General features: G+C 48.9%; 2 protein-coding genes across 2 annotated transcripts; both read left to right on the top strand.

Annotated features, from left to right (window-relative positions):
• The first annotated feature begins 719 nt into the window (after nucleotides 1–719).
• On the top strand, nucleotides 720–9,813 carry EI90DRAFT_3056359 (uncharacterized protein). The gene is made up of 31 exons (XM_039060230.1): nucleotides 720–1,102; nucleotides 1,139–1,151; nucleotides 1,191–1,525; nucleotides 1,583–1,600; nucleotides 1,655–1,678; nucleotides 1,728–1,829; nucleotides 1,882–1,931; nucleotides 2,013–2,174; nucleotides 2,237–2,755; nucleotides 2,805–2,958; nucleotides 2,988–3,326; nucleotides 3,431–3,684; nucleotides 3,812–3,848; nucleotides 3,902–4,930; nucleotides 4,985–5,036; nucleotides 5,095–5,123; nucleotides 5,175–5,261; nucleotides 5,318–5,372; nucleotides 5,426–5,570; nucleotides 5,620–5,770; nucleotides 5,826–5,863; nucleotides 5,921–6,139; nucleotides 6,192–6,219; nucleotides 6,275–6,394; nucleotides 6,445–6,673; nucleotides 6,722–6,953; nucleotides 7,002–7,446; nucleotides 7,501–7,570; nucleotides 7,619–9,007; nucleotides 9,065–9,120; nucleotides 9,180–9,813. The coding sequence occupies exons 1-31, from the start codon at nucleotides 899–901 to the stop codon at nucleotides 9,345–9,347; spliced, it is 6,753 nt and encodes a 2,250-aa protein (XP_038916596.1). The 5' UTR covers nucleotides 720–898; the 3' UTR covers nucleotides 9,348–9,813.
• Nucleotides 9,775–11,819, top strand: EI90DRAFT_2995625 (uncharacterized protein). Its single transcript, XM_039056196.1, has 5 exons — nucleotides 9,775–10,038; nucleotides 10,093–10,226; nucleotides 10,293–10,608; nucleotides 10,659–10,879; nucleotides 10,941–11,819. Exons 1-5 carry the CDS (start codon nucleotides 9,853–9,855, stop codon nucleotides 11,470–11,472), a joined length of 1,389 nt encoding a protein of 462 aa, XP_038916595.1. The 5' UTR covers nucleotides 9,775–9,852; the 3' UTR covers nucleotides 11,473–11,819.
• The last annotated feature ends 643 nt before the right edge of the window (nucleotides 11,820–12,462 follow it).

Here is a 12,462-nt window from a genome sequence, read left to right as displayed (position 1 = left end):
CAAATAAAAGTGCCAGCATTGCTATCCTGAGATGCAGACGGACTCGCAAATGATCGGACTCGCAGGATGCAAGGGAGCGCCATGTAATCTTCTTGCCAGCTACCCAAGTGTGAGTATGTCGCAAAGTTGTACAGTCGGTCTCGTGTTGTGGTGTGAACTAGGGTTACGTTTTGGTGTTCTGATTAAGTTTCGCCGCGGGGGTATTTGCTTGGTGGGGCAAGAATTAGGCACTTTTTTTGTTCTGTTGTTGGTTGGTGATGTCCGAGTTTTTAGGCCCGCGAGGTTTCAAATGAACTGGCCGATCAGTTTCTTGATCTGGAGAATATTTTTACATGGTTTTCTCATCGACTGTCGCGCGTGGAAGGGGCAATCTCGTTGCTGCGCCACTGCATACCTGTTTAAGGCCCCTGAACTCAGCTCCATGGTTTAGAGCACTATGAACCCTACCTTGCTTGCAAGGTCCTCCACCCACAATTCGTGGGAATCTTCACTTTCCCACCCTGTGGATATTGCTTCTTAAGTTCTTCAGCACAAGGCAGCGCAGTGGCCCTTCTAGTGATAAATCGTGACTACCTCTAATTATCGCTGTCTACTGCGGCGCGTGAGGATTGGCCTCTTCTCCATATACGATAGCAATTAAATGGATTTGCAACGGAGAGCTCCGTAAACAGGTAACCTTAGTTATTGTGCAAATCGGAATGCAGAGTACTATCATGCGTCAGTTTTGTTCTATTGCTTTCCAGTAGCCATGGAACACGAGGCTTGCTCCTTCGCCGCAGTCACCTATCATTCTTGAACTACTCCATCCAATCCGTCTCCTCTGCAACCAATCCGTCCTGAGAACAACTCACCTTTGAGTGATTCGTATCTCTTTCTTACTCGCCTTTGCTGTACATTAATGTCAAATCACCGCGTCTGCAAGTTCTTCAACAAGCCGGGCGGTTGTCTTAGGGGCTCGACATGTCTCTTTAGTCATGATGGACGAGAAGGCGCTCTTCCCCGTAGCTCTCACCGCTCAGGAATATCATCTTCGTCCTCTGGGAAAGAAAAGAGCAACGCTCCAGCGAGCACTAATCGGAACAATTCCAACACACCCCCTCGAGTTTGTAATGAGTTCTGGAATAGTGGCACTTGCAAGCGAAACCTCAGTTGTAGGTGGCTCTTTCGTTTCTCCGGTCAATGATCGATAGCCTTTAACTCGCATGATACAATAGGTCGATTTGAGCATCGGCAGAAGCCACAGACAGGCGTTGCTCATGATCGTGCCCCTGAAGGCTCAACTATTGGCTCACCTTCTGCTATCCCAGGGACCTCACTGTCTGAAGAGGCGCTTATCTCAAAAATAGTCCAGTCAACTGAGTCTACGGATGCACTTTTTCCTGTCAGAAATCCTAGACAGTTTCGCTCAGTTGGGGATCAACTTCGGAAATTTCTGAACGAGGATGGTTTTAGAATTCAAAGATCCAGCAACGCAACAGAATTTGTCGAGCTTTTGGGCCATTCTAGCTCAGTTTATGGAGTTTGGGTGCGAGGCAGGCTTCTGACACATTGATTGCTTCACTTACACGCCTTACATTGATAGGGACATGAAGATCGACAGGTACAGAATGCCATTGTGTCGAATACCGACTTCGTTCTGATCCATACTTTGTAGCTTCTCCTAGACAACCTCACTTCTGTATGTCATTTAGTTTAAAAATGACGCATTCCATTGACCAACCTCGCAGAATATCTTCGTCGGAAACGGCTATAGACATTTGAACACCATTTTATCAGGATCCACCCCTGAACCTCCCTCGTTCGAGCACCATATACTTCCGCTTCTTGGAGTAGGTTGGACATTTAACCGAGGTATTTCGGCGGCTAATTTCCTCTTCGTAGTTTTTCACTAGCCATGCTATTGTTCAATCTGTTCGGGCACAGAGCGTAAAGTATGTTGATCGTTGCATGCGGGACTAAAGCTGAATCTGATCCCTGTCTCGTTTTATTGGGGACTGTTTGGGCCACTTTAGCGCACTCTACGCTCTTATCAACGAGAATTTCGAGTTTATGTTTGAACGTATCGATCAATGGATGATTCCTCACTTGAAGCGTATGAAATTGGGCGCAATGGGCGGACTTACTCACTTGCAGTCCTGTCGTGTTTTAATCACTGTCGCCATAGCAACTATTCAGTAAGAGGGAACCGTTTCTCTTGGCCAGCGGAACTCGCCTCTGACGAATACACATGTATCAGGTTTATTTCGCGCTATAAACGGGCTCTTATCGATCACGCAAACGTCTTGAAACTGGTGGACAAGCTTCTGGATTGGTTTCAGTCATGGAAGCCGCTAGCCGAGGCTTCAAGACATTCAGTTCAAGCAACCCTTGATAAAGCGTGCACGTCGCCAAAAGTTGTAGAGCACGCACATAAGACGTTGAAGCGCCTAGTCTCGCTCTGCCAAAGGGAAAATATTCATCATGTGTTTCCCGGGGAATTTACAGCATCTGCCCATGCCTCGCAGCCGGTTGTAAATGTTAGCGTACTCTATCTCACATATGAGGGACCAGGAATACACCGCTCAGCCGGACCTCGTCATGATAACGATTTTGCTGACATAAAGGATATCCGAATTTCCCCTACACACGATGAACTAACGTCAACTTTCAGTCCTTATCTGCCTCCTAATGTTCCAAACGCGCCGCACCACTATCCAGACCACAGCATGGCACGACTACTGGATATTCAATTTCGCCTGCTTCGGGAGGAACTGATGTGGGTATCTCATCCAACATCCTGGCCTGTGCTGAGTTATTTTTGTCAGTGCACCACTTCGGGATGCTGTGCAGCTCCTGGAAGGAGATTTCAACTCCCCCAAGTTTCTTGACACACCGTTGGGAACCCTTGTCCAAAATCTTGGTGGTTTTTACAAAGGGTACATCAACCGGGAATCGATCATCTTCCCCGTGTATACGGATGTCACATTTCACAGAATTTTCCCCGATAGATCGGCCTCGCAGCTTCCATCATCTTCAACACACCGCCTGGAAGAGCGAGAGCGGAGGATGCAGCCACTCGCGCCAGTTATTGGGAGCATTCAAGCAAGCGGCGGCTGATGCCCGGCGCATTGGTCGCTTTGCTGTGGAAGACAAGCTCCGATTTCCAAATCTATCTTGGTACCGTATGCACTTCGACTGGAGATCTCGCAAAGTCGGCGAGGTCATCTCGTTACCGCCTCTCATTAGGGGTTTCCTTCTTCGAGCCATCAATTTACACGCGGATTCTAGCGGACCTCAAACATTCGATGAGACCATCCTCAGATATCAGAGTCCTCATCGAGTCGTCTGTGATGTTCGATTCGATAAAGCCATTTTTGGAGAGCCTTTGTAGAGACCCTACAAGTCTCCCTCTTGGGCGCTACCTCACTCACCCGACTCGACTTCTCTAAAGAATGAGGTCCGCACTCCGCCTTTGTACTCCACCCTCAATGGTTTTCAGTATGAACTCGTGTCCTTGTTGCATGGTGATGTTGGTATCCAGTCCCTCAAGTTAGACACTACCAGTCAGGACAGTATCACCCGCACCAGGGAGATTTTGAAGAGCCCCCATCCCCTTGACGCCACACGTCTGAGAAGTTTCTTGGATCCTAGCCAAAGTGATGCAATGATTGATATGCTTACAAGTGAGCTGGGTCTCATGCAGGGGTATGTGTGATTGAGTTAGAGACTACATGAGCACTAAAATGACTGTGTATGTTCAGACCTCCCGGGACGGGTAAGGTGAGAGAACTTTGTTTTTCTGCTCGGATATACCTCATGCATTCTTGAAGAGTTATACGGGTGTTAGACTGACCAATCTGCTGCTTGATGTGTGTTCCCTTTTTTTCGCATGATCTCCCTCACTAACTGTGATCGTGGGTAGAATGGGGTGAAGCCTGTTCTTCTAATTGCTTTCACAAACCATGCTCTGGACCATCTTCTTAAGTCGATCTTGGAAGCACGCCCTTCTACAAAAGCTATTCGGCTGGGCTCTCGTTCTAATGATTCTATGATCGCCGAACTTTCTCTCGACGCTATTGAGAGAGCGAGCGATCGTTCGAAGCTTTCTCCCTCTCTTGGTAGGGTCTATGCGGAGCTCAAAGGAATAGAGAAGACGATGGAGGAAGTCATGAAGAAGGCTATGAGGAGGGATCCATCGTCTGATGACGTTTTGGAGTTCTTGGAATCCGGCGACGACACTTGTCATTTTTCCCATTCTTTGACGCATCCTCCCTCCGGGATCGATCGACTCTACCATGAAAGGTCGGAAGAGGAGGGGTCATGGACCCGAGTTGGAAAGAAAGCTCCAGAAGTCCTCACGCGTTATGACTTTTGGAAGCAAGGAGCTGATCTTGATTTTGTGGACGGCGAATTCGCAGCCATTAAGGCTGCTATGCACGGAGGAGCTGATTACGTAGAGCAGGATATCTCCCCGCAATTTTCCGACCTGCAGATCGATGATGATGAGATTGAAGATGCGGAATCCGAAACGACATCGGTTGCATCTGAAATAGGACCAGAGTATCTGTGGATGTCACAAAGGCCCAACGTTCGCCACATTCCATTGGCTACTCCAAGTTCTTCTCGCCAGTTACCACCACAGACCGACGGTGGTAACGATCGCCTACCAGTCTCATCACCTCCAGATCACTATACAAGACTAGCGTCTCTTTTCGTTGAATTTGAATTTGCAAGTCTTCTTGACCCAGCAGCCCAACCCGACAGAAATCTGAATGACCTCTGTAATGTTTCTGACGTATGGCATACGACGCGAACTGAGAGAGAGAAGCTAGCCCAACACTGGGAGCAGCGAGCTAGTGAACGCAACTACCAGATCGTGAAAGGAGAGTTCGAGGATTTACGCGGGCGGCACGAGGCAGCGCAGCGGCGTTGGTCTGAGCTAAAGGAGGAGGTATGTTTCATTGGGCTCCCACATTTTGCAGTTTTCTGATTAAATTTAATGCAGTCGAGAATCTCCATCCTTGAACGCGCTGACCTTATTGCATGTACTACTAACGGCAAGTATTCGCGAAGAATATGCCGGACTCGTGTCTGCTAATCCAAGCCAACCCTTAGGTGCTGCCAAGCTCACTAGAATGCTCAAGGTGAATTCTGGGATGTGCGTGTACCGTCTTCCAAATGCTAATTCCAACTAGGCAGTGAGTCCCCGAGTGTTGGTTGTGGAGGAGGCAGGTCAAGTATTGGAAGCCCATGTTCTATCGAGCTTGGTGCCCTCTGTTCAGGTGATTAACAAGGCTGCCTGAGTATTTATCGTATCACGCTCAACGACCATTTCTAGCATCTCATACTTATTGGGGATCCTCTTCAACTGCGGCCCACGATTTCCAACTATTGTGATGTCGCTAGTTGCTTGATACGGTACATCCACTGAATCTCTTTCTTTTAGCTCTTTCTATGGACCATCCTGGCTCAGGCTCTAAATTGTATCGCCTGGATCTTTCCCTGATGGAACGACTATCATCTCTCGGGTATCCCATGTCTCAGCTCAATGTCCAGCGCCGAATGCGGCCAGAAATTGCCGATCTAGTTAGGTACGCCTCGTTAGTTCATGGCTGCGAATGGTTATCTTACACACCATAGGACAACTTTGTATCCAAATCTTGAGGACCACTCCCGAGTTTCCAGTTATTCCCAAATGCGAGGGTTGGCGAAGAATGTATTTTTCTTGGATCATCGCTTCGGCGAATCAGGAGAAGATGAAAACTCATCATCTAAGACAAATAAATATGAGGCCAGCACCATGCCAAAGACCAAATCTACGCCTTAGGCTAATCTCTGTCTAATAGGCTGCCATGATCAAGGACTTAGTGCTGTATCTCTTGAAGTGAGCCGCCTTCATCCAACGTAGTTTATATAGGCTGAACCCTCCAAACAATGCTAGACAAGGCCCCTACTCAGGAGAAGGCGACATTGTCGTATTGTGCGCATACCTCGGCCAGCTGGCTGAAGTTCGAAAACTTCTGTCTTCCGAAGTCACTACGGTTCTAGATGAACGCGACCTTGCTCTCCTAGAGGAGGCCAACCCCGACGCAGAGGGGTCCGATCCATCCTTATCAACAAGTGCTCATCAAGTTCAGCACATCCCTGTGTCGAAACGAGTGTAAGCTACCTCATCCAAGCAGTGACCAAGTGCTGATGGACATCGCTGTTAGCCTGCTTCGAACGGTTGATAATTTCCAGGTGGGTGTAATGATATGCTCGGTATGCGTGACCTAGTCTGAAGGTGTTGAACTAGGGTGAGGAAGCAGAAATCGTCATTTTAAGCCTGGTGAGGAACACGGGCGAAGCCGTTTTTGGTGGGCGGGTCGCATCTCGTGGGGCACGTTCCAACCATGGGACAATAGGCTATCTAAAGGTGAATTTAGATGGAGTTATCGCTAGTTCGTCCCTTATGCCCTTCCACAGTCGAAAAATAGGACAAACGTCGCCCTCAGTCGAGCAAAACAGGGCCTCTATATCCTTGGAGATGCTTCACTGCTCGCTACTCGCAGTCCCATGTGGAAATCTATCATCGACCTGCTGAGTGAGAGAGACTCGTTGGGATCTGCGCTACCTATTTGTTGTCAAGTTCATCCGGAAGATGGGCCCAAACACGTGAACCATCCAGGACAAATTCAGCGAGTTGCGCCCGACGGTAAGCGTTGTGTGAAGGATTGCGATTCTAATTACTAAGTTACCACAGGCGGCTGTCTTCGACCGTGTGACGGACGCATGCCTTGCGGGCATTTGTGCAAGTTCAAATGCCATTCGGAAGATCCCAAACACATTGGGATCAAATGTCATGAGCCATGCACTAAACTCTGCCCCAAAAGCCATCCCTGTTCTAAAAAATGTTTTCAGCCTTGCGGTGACTGTGAATTTCCTGTCTATAACGTTTTACTTCCTTGTGGGGACGTGAAGCCCCAAACAACTTGGTGCGGCCTTTATGCTCTCTGATGCTGTCGCCTAACACCATCTCGCAGCGTTCTTGCGTCCAGGCCCGAGGATATTCGATGCGATGTCAAGAAAGAGAAGGCTTTGCCCGATTGCGAGCACAGAGCAGAGCTTCCATGCAGTCTGGATCCAACTTCGTATGCATGCCAATCCCCCTGCGGTACAGTTCTTGCTTGTTGTGGCAAGACATGTAGCGCCCAGTGCTGCGAGTGCACAATGTTGAATAAAGCAAACGACAAACGGATTCGAACCCACCACAAAGAACATGCCTGCGGAAAGGATCTAAGGTGCGGCCATAGTTGCACCGGAACCTGTGCTGTGGGCCATGAATGTTCTGGTCAATGCAAGTCCCCGTGCCGTCAAACATGCGAGCATAATGCTTGCCGAAAGACTTGCTCAGAAGCCTGCAAACCTTGTTTAGAACCGTGCACTTGGCGTTGCCCTCACAAGTCTTGCAATGTGCCGTGCGGCTCTGTATGTTTTCATGTTTGTCCATTCACCAGAGTCAACTGACATGGCATCCTGAAGATTTGTACCCGTTTACCATGCGACATCCGATGCGAGCAGACGTTAGCATGTGGTCATCCTTGTCCCTCGGGTAAGCTTTCGCTTTTCGCGTGTCCCCCTGTCACTCACTTGTCTTCAGTGTGTGGAGAAAACTGCGATCTGCAAATCTGCCCTGCTTGCGCAACTACAGATCAGAAGAATACGGTCGTAGACTTCATCGTCAATGGTACGCTCGGGGAGATAGATTTTTCTTTAGAAGATTGCGAAAATCGCATCATCACTCTGGAATGCGGTCATTTCTTTACTGTTGAATCGTTGGACGGAATATGTCACCTTCATGATTTCTACGGAGTCGATCAGAACGGCAAATGGGTTGTCCCAAAAAATCCGGCGGCGAAGATCATCGATCATCCCAGATGCCCGTTGTGTCGGCGAGATATCACATCTCCTCGCTATGGGCGGGTAGTCAAACGTGCCAAGTTAGATTTATTGGAGCACAACCTTGCCTCGAGGCTTTCTAGGACGATGTCGACCATCAATTCTGATATTCGAACTTTCGATCAAGAGACTGCCATCAGGACTATCGAAGGCGAAGCTTCTAGATCCAAACTTGTCACCTCGGATCGGGAGCCCTTGTCTCCACAGAAGGAGCTCAAGGCCTTTGAGAAGTTGATGTCTCGAGACAGCGTCAAACTGGTTCCGATCAATGGCCTTTCCACGCTAGCTGGCATTTCTCAATTCCCACAGACGTGGAAAGACTGCACCGTAAAGCTGTTGAAGAGTTATAACAAAGCGGGGGAGGTTGTCGCTACTAGATGCGCTCACCTCCAAGCATATGAGGCCGCCTTCGCCCAAGTCTACAATGATGCATTGAGGGAGGGTGTTGGTAGTCGAGAAGCCCGTCACCCGGAGCAGCTCGCCATGATGTTAGCGAGAACGCGCATTGGCCAGCCGAAACCATCCGCTAATAAAAGGTACCAGGTTGAAGCGTTATGGGCATCTATCCGCATACGCTCTCAACTTGCCGAGCTTGCCATGCCGCAAAAGGAAGAACTTGAGGCTGAACATTGTGATCGATGGCTGAAGTTTACCTTGTTTCTCTTGAAATCATCCTTCAGTGATGCGGAACTGGCTCTCGACATCTGTCATGAATCTTCTTCACATCGGAAAATGGTACGATCGGTCATCGTGGTCGAACGGGCAAGATTCGAACTACTTCAATTCAATTGGAAGGCCACAATCTTGAAGAACGTCCTGGATAAAGAGACCCGCGACAAATTCGGTTCACAAGCAGACGAAATGATGTCTCTTTTTGGGCAGGCTGTTAGCAATTGCCGTACGCAATACTCACAGAGCCGCCCAGACGATGGGGTGTGGCTTGACACAGAATTGGATGGCCCATCAAGATCCTTGAGGAAGCAGTGGCAGCACATACGACGGGCGATCTTCAGTGGTACCTTTTACCAACCTGTCTCTCTTGAAGATAGGCAGGCCATACTTCGGGCGTTCGAGGAAGATGTGTCCTTTGGTGCGTTTTTTTATTGATCTTCTACAATGAACTCATATCTCTCCACTCCACTGACAGCTTATCGTGGGCATTTCTATCAATGTGACAATGGACACCCCTATGTCATCGGCGAGGTGAGCGTTGTTCATGCTCAGAACCACCCCCTCTGACGACAACCTTGGCCTCGCTGCAGTGTGGAGGTGCTATGCAAACAAGCGCTTGCCCCGAATGCGGTGTTAGGATTGGGGGGCAGAGTCATAACCTGACTGCTGGGAACCGCCCTGATACTGAAATGGAAGGTCTAGCTGCCGCGATGGGCGCGCAGGCCAGCCCCTGGCAGCGGGGCAGGGGCGCTTATTAACGACTTCACGCCTCTAGCTGCTTCCTGGGCTACTTCCCAGTTTCCCGCCCGTTTATTTCTGCATTCAAACCAGTAAGGTAATTGTCAATCGAGCGATACTTGTAGGTTACGTTGTCTTCATGAGTGACACACAGTCTTGGCACAGTAACGGTGTTCAAGAATGCGGGATACAATTGCGGCCAGCTATATATTATATTGTTATCCATCACCCAAGGAACAACGGAGAGCCGGTTAAGACTTGGAAGTTTTGCACATCGCTCTGCTGTTTCCAACAATCGAGGATGGATTATTTGGGCAGGACAGTCAATTGGGATGGCATGGACATCACGGATGAAGGGGAAATTGCCTTGGGAAATTAAAGCCAGTCGACCTAGATAAGCCAAACCATGCCAGAGGATATACAGAAGGCGTGAGAATTTTATACATTGTTTACATAATTCAAGGATTGTGGCCTGCGCAGGCAACATACAACCCCATCTCGTATCTTCTGCAATTTATAAACTTGATGTCCTTGCGGTTCCTTACTGGAGATGAAAATGGTCTCATCAAATCTGTCCGAATCCCTATAAGTGATCAGCCACTGCCAGACGGGAGCGCTTGTCCCGTGACGCTCTCTCAGCCTCCTGGAGATCCTACACGGAATAACGCTGTTGATAAGCTTGCGCTGCGGACCGTGGGACCACAAAAGCTGGTGGGTATTCGTCCCCTTCATTGCGTCTAAAACTGGGCTAACTTCATCGGCAAGCTCGCTGTTGCCAGGAATGGTGGTGCGGCAAGTGTTAGCGAAGTAGAAGGAGACGGGTTGCGCATCATTCATGAATGGAAGGAACCAAGGATGAAGAGCGCTGACTCGTATATTGGTCTTGCAATCACTCCCTCGTGAGTATCGCACTGCTCAATGCGAATTGATCTGCGACAGTTGCTAGACTCAGTCAATCATGTTAGGAATCGCGTCTATACATGCACGACATCAGGACACATCCGCCGGACGTCACTTCCTTCTCCGTCCAGTGAGGCTTCAACAAGTAAAGCCTTGCTTCCAATGCGTCTCTGTGACCTTCAAATATCCTCTGACGAGCGCTATCTCGCGTACGGCGGAGACGAAGTGAATCTCTCTATTTGGGACATCGAGAAAGCACTCTCGGGGAAATCCCCGTCCGGGTCAGAGGCTCAAGGAAGCAACGCAAACGAGGCGCCAGCAACAAGGAAGAGAAAGAAAAACACGGAGTTGTTCAGTGCTGAAGTTTGGCGAGCTAAGAACGTGAGTTGCTAACCATCACGGTTTCTAAAGCATCTTGCTGACGCAACCAGTTACCAAATGATTTCCTATCATTGCGCCAACCTGTCCATGTGGCCTCTCTCGCTTTCCTTGGAGACTCTTCATCGGAATCGTCATCGGTCTCCCAACATATCATTACTGGGGACAGATATGGGTCTGTGCAAAGATACGATACCCGTGCCAGTGGACGACCCGTGGCAAAATGGCCGATGTTCAAGAGTGTACGGAAAGTGCAGCGTGGATGCTCGGAGCGGTGCGTATCGTCGCTTGTACCTGGAAGGATGTCCAGTTAACTTCCTTCAAACATGTTACAGCGAGATTCTTGTATCAGACTCCGAATCTAACCTCTTCTCTATCGATAGCCGCACCGGTAAGATTCTCAGGAACTTCAAGCAAGTGTCTGGTGCGGTTACTTGCATTGCGACCGTCCCCTTCCCCATTCAAGTGCCTGCGCCACAATCTTCCCAGTCAAGCCCTGCAATAGTGCAAAGCTACTTTTCCAGTGTTTCCCTGGACCGATACTTACGACTACACTCAACCAAACCTGGAGGACCAAAGGACAAAAATGTGGTATCGCACACTGGACAAACGAGGGCAAGAGTGTTTATGAAAAGCACTCCGACGTCTGTCGTTTGGGATGAAGACTTGAATTCCACGAAAGGAGGCGATGCTCCTACAGACGACAACGTGAATAATGACGATGAAGATGACGAAGGCGATGGCGACGGCGGTGGTGAAAGTGGGAGTGATGGAGGCCTTTGGGAAGATTTGGACGTTGTTGCAGAAGACGGTGAAGACTCTGAGGATGGCGTAGGGACCCCGCCACCACGAAAGCGCCGATTATGAAAAGCTACACAGCTACGGCTAGGAGACCCGAAGCAGATTCTAGTACATTGGTGATGGCTACTGTTCTGTCGTACAATCTTTGTGGCTGTTTGGCCTAGCAGGCGCAAGTGAAGTATTTTTGACGCCTTAGTTTACATTGCATAGCCATCCCGAGTCATGGCGGGTGTGCGTGAAAGGGATTTGTTCATGGTATTCTACATTGTGTTGACGCATTGTCCTTGACTCAACCGCGCCCTGTATTGAGCATTCTTTGTAGAACGCTATGCGCTTCTTATTTTTCGACAGCATCGATCGTACATATCCGATTAACATTGTGATCTTTCTACATAGAACAAGGCACTTCAGTGATCAGACTTGGTACTGCTGTCTCCGCGATCCATTGACACACTTCCGACATCGTTTTCGTGGCGCATTCAGCGTCTCATCCACTGAATGCTGTAGATCCGTACACCAGGAGGAAGGAATCACGTACATTGGTGGGAGAGCATATATATAAGTGGCAAAACGGATTTCTCGCTCCTACGACGTTTAAACGTCCCAAGAGCAAGAAATTCCGGGCAGCATGATGATGCAAAACCCTTGCAAAAAGGAAAGCTCCGACGGGTGTAGATCTAAGTATGAAGAACCCGAATAGGTTTGCATGGGAAAGCTGAGCAACAGCCTTGCACACAGGGTGGTTGAGTATTAGAACGTCAATGTCTTGTTGAGGAAGTTCTTACCGGAATTTCCGAAAGGCCGTTGGATGAAGGACTCGAACAGCGGTCTGGGGAACAACATTTCTGAGCCAGTTGTCTAGGAATCGTGTCCAGAATTAACACACCCCCCAATCAAAAGAGGAACCTTCCACGGCACCGCAGCCGAGAAGTAAAAATCAAGAATCAATGAATTAACACCTTCCAATAACTTACGAGTGTGCGTGGATGTCTCCTTCGAAGGCGACGGATATCTCCTGTTGTCTTCAACCCATTGATGAACCCTCCAGCAGCAAAG

This window comes from Cantharellus anzutake (assembly GCF_015039405.1).
Source record: "Cantharellus anzutake strain C23 chromosome Unknown EI90scaffold_21, whole genome shotgun sequence".
In the NCBI taxonomy this organism is placed as follows: Eukaryota; Fungi; Basidiomycota; class Agaricomycetes; order Cantharellales; family Hydnaceae; genus Cantharellus; species Cantharellus anzutake.
Note: the sequence above shows the minus strand (reverse complement) of the source record. Positions and strands in the feature narration are given on the sequence as shown.

Bases quoted from the DNA above. Each gene is read 5' to 3' on its own strand.
- EI90DRAFT_3056359 (XM_039060230.1), top strand. From the start codon at position 899: ATGTCAAATCACCGCGTCTGCAAGTTCTTCAACAAGCCGGGCGGTTGT. The intron at 1,932-2,012 runs GTATGTTGATCG...GGGCCACTTTAG, and splicing joins GTTCGGGCACAGAGCGTAAA to CGCACTCTACGCTCTTATCA. The intron at 9,008-9,064 runs GTGCGTTTTTTT...CTCCACTGACAG, and splicing joins CGAGGAAGATGTGTCCTTTG to CTTATCGTGGGCATTTCTAT.
- EI90DRAFT_2995625 (XM_039056196.1), top strand. From the start codon at position 9,853: ATGTCCTTGCGGTTCCTTACTGGAGATGAAAATGGTCTCATCAAATCT. The intron at 10,227-10,292 runs GTGAGTATCGCA...CAATCATGTTAG, and splicing joins GGTCTTGCAATCACTCCCTC to GAATCGCGTCTATACATGCA. The intron at 10,609-10,658 runs GTGAGTTGCTAA...TGACGCAACCAG, and splicing joins AAGTTTGGCGAGCTAAGAAC to TTACCAAATGATTTCCTATC.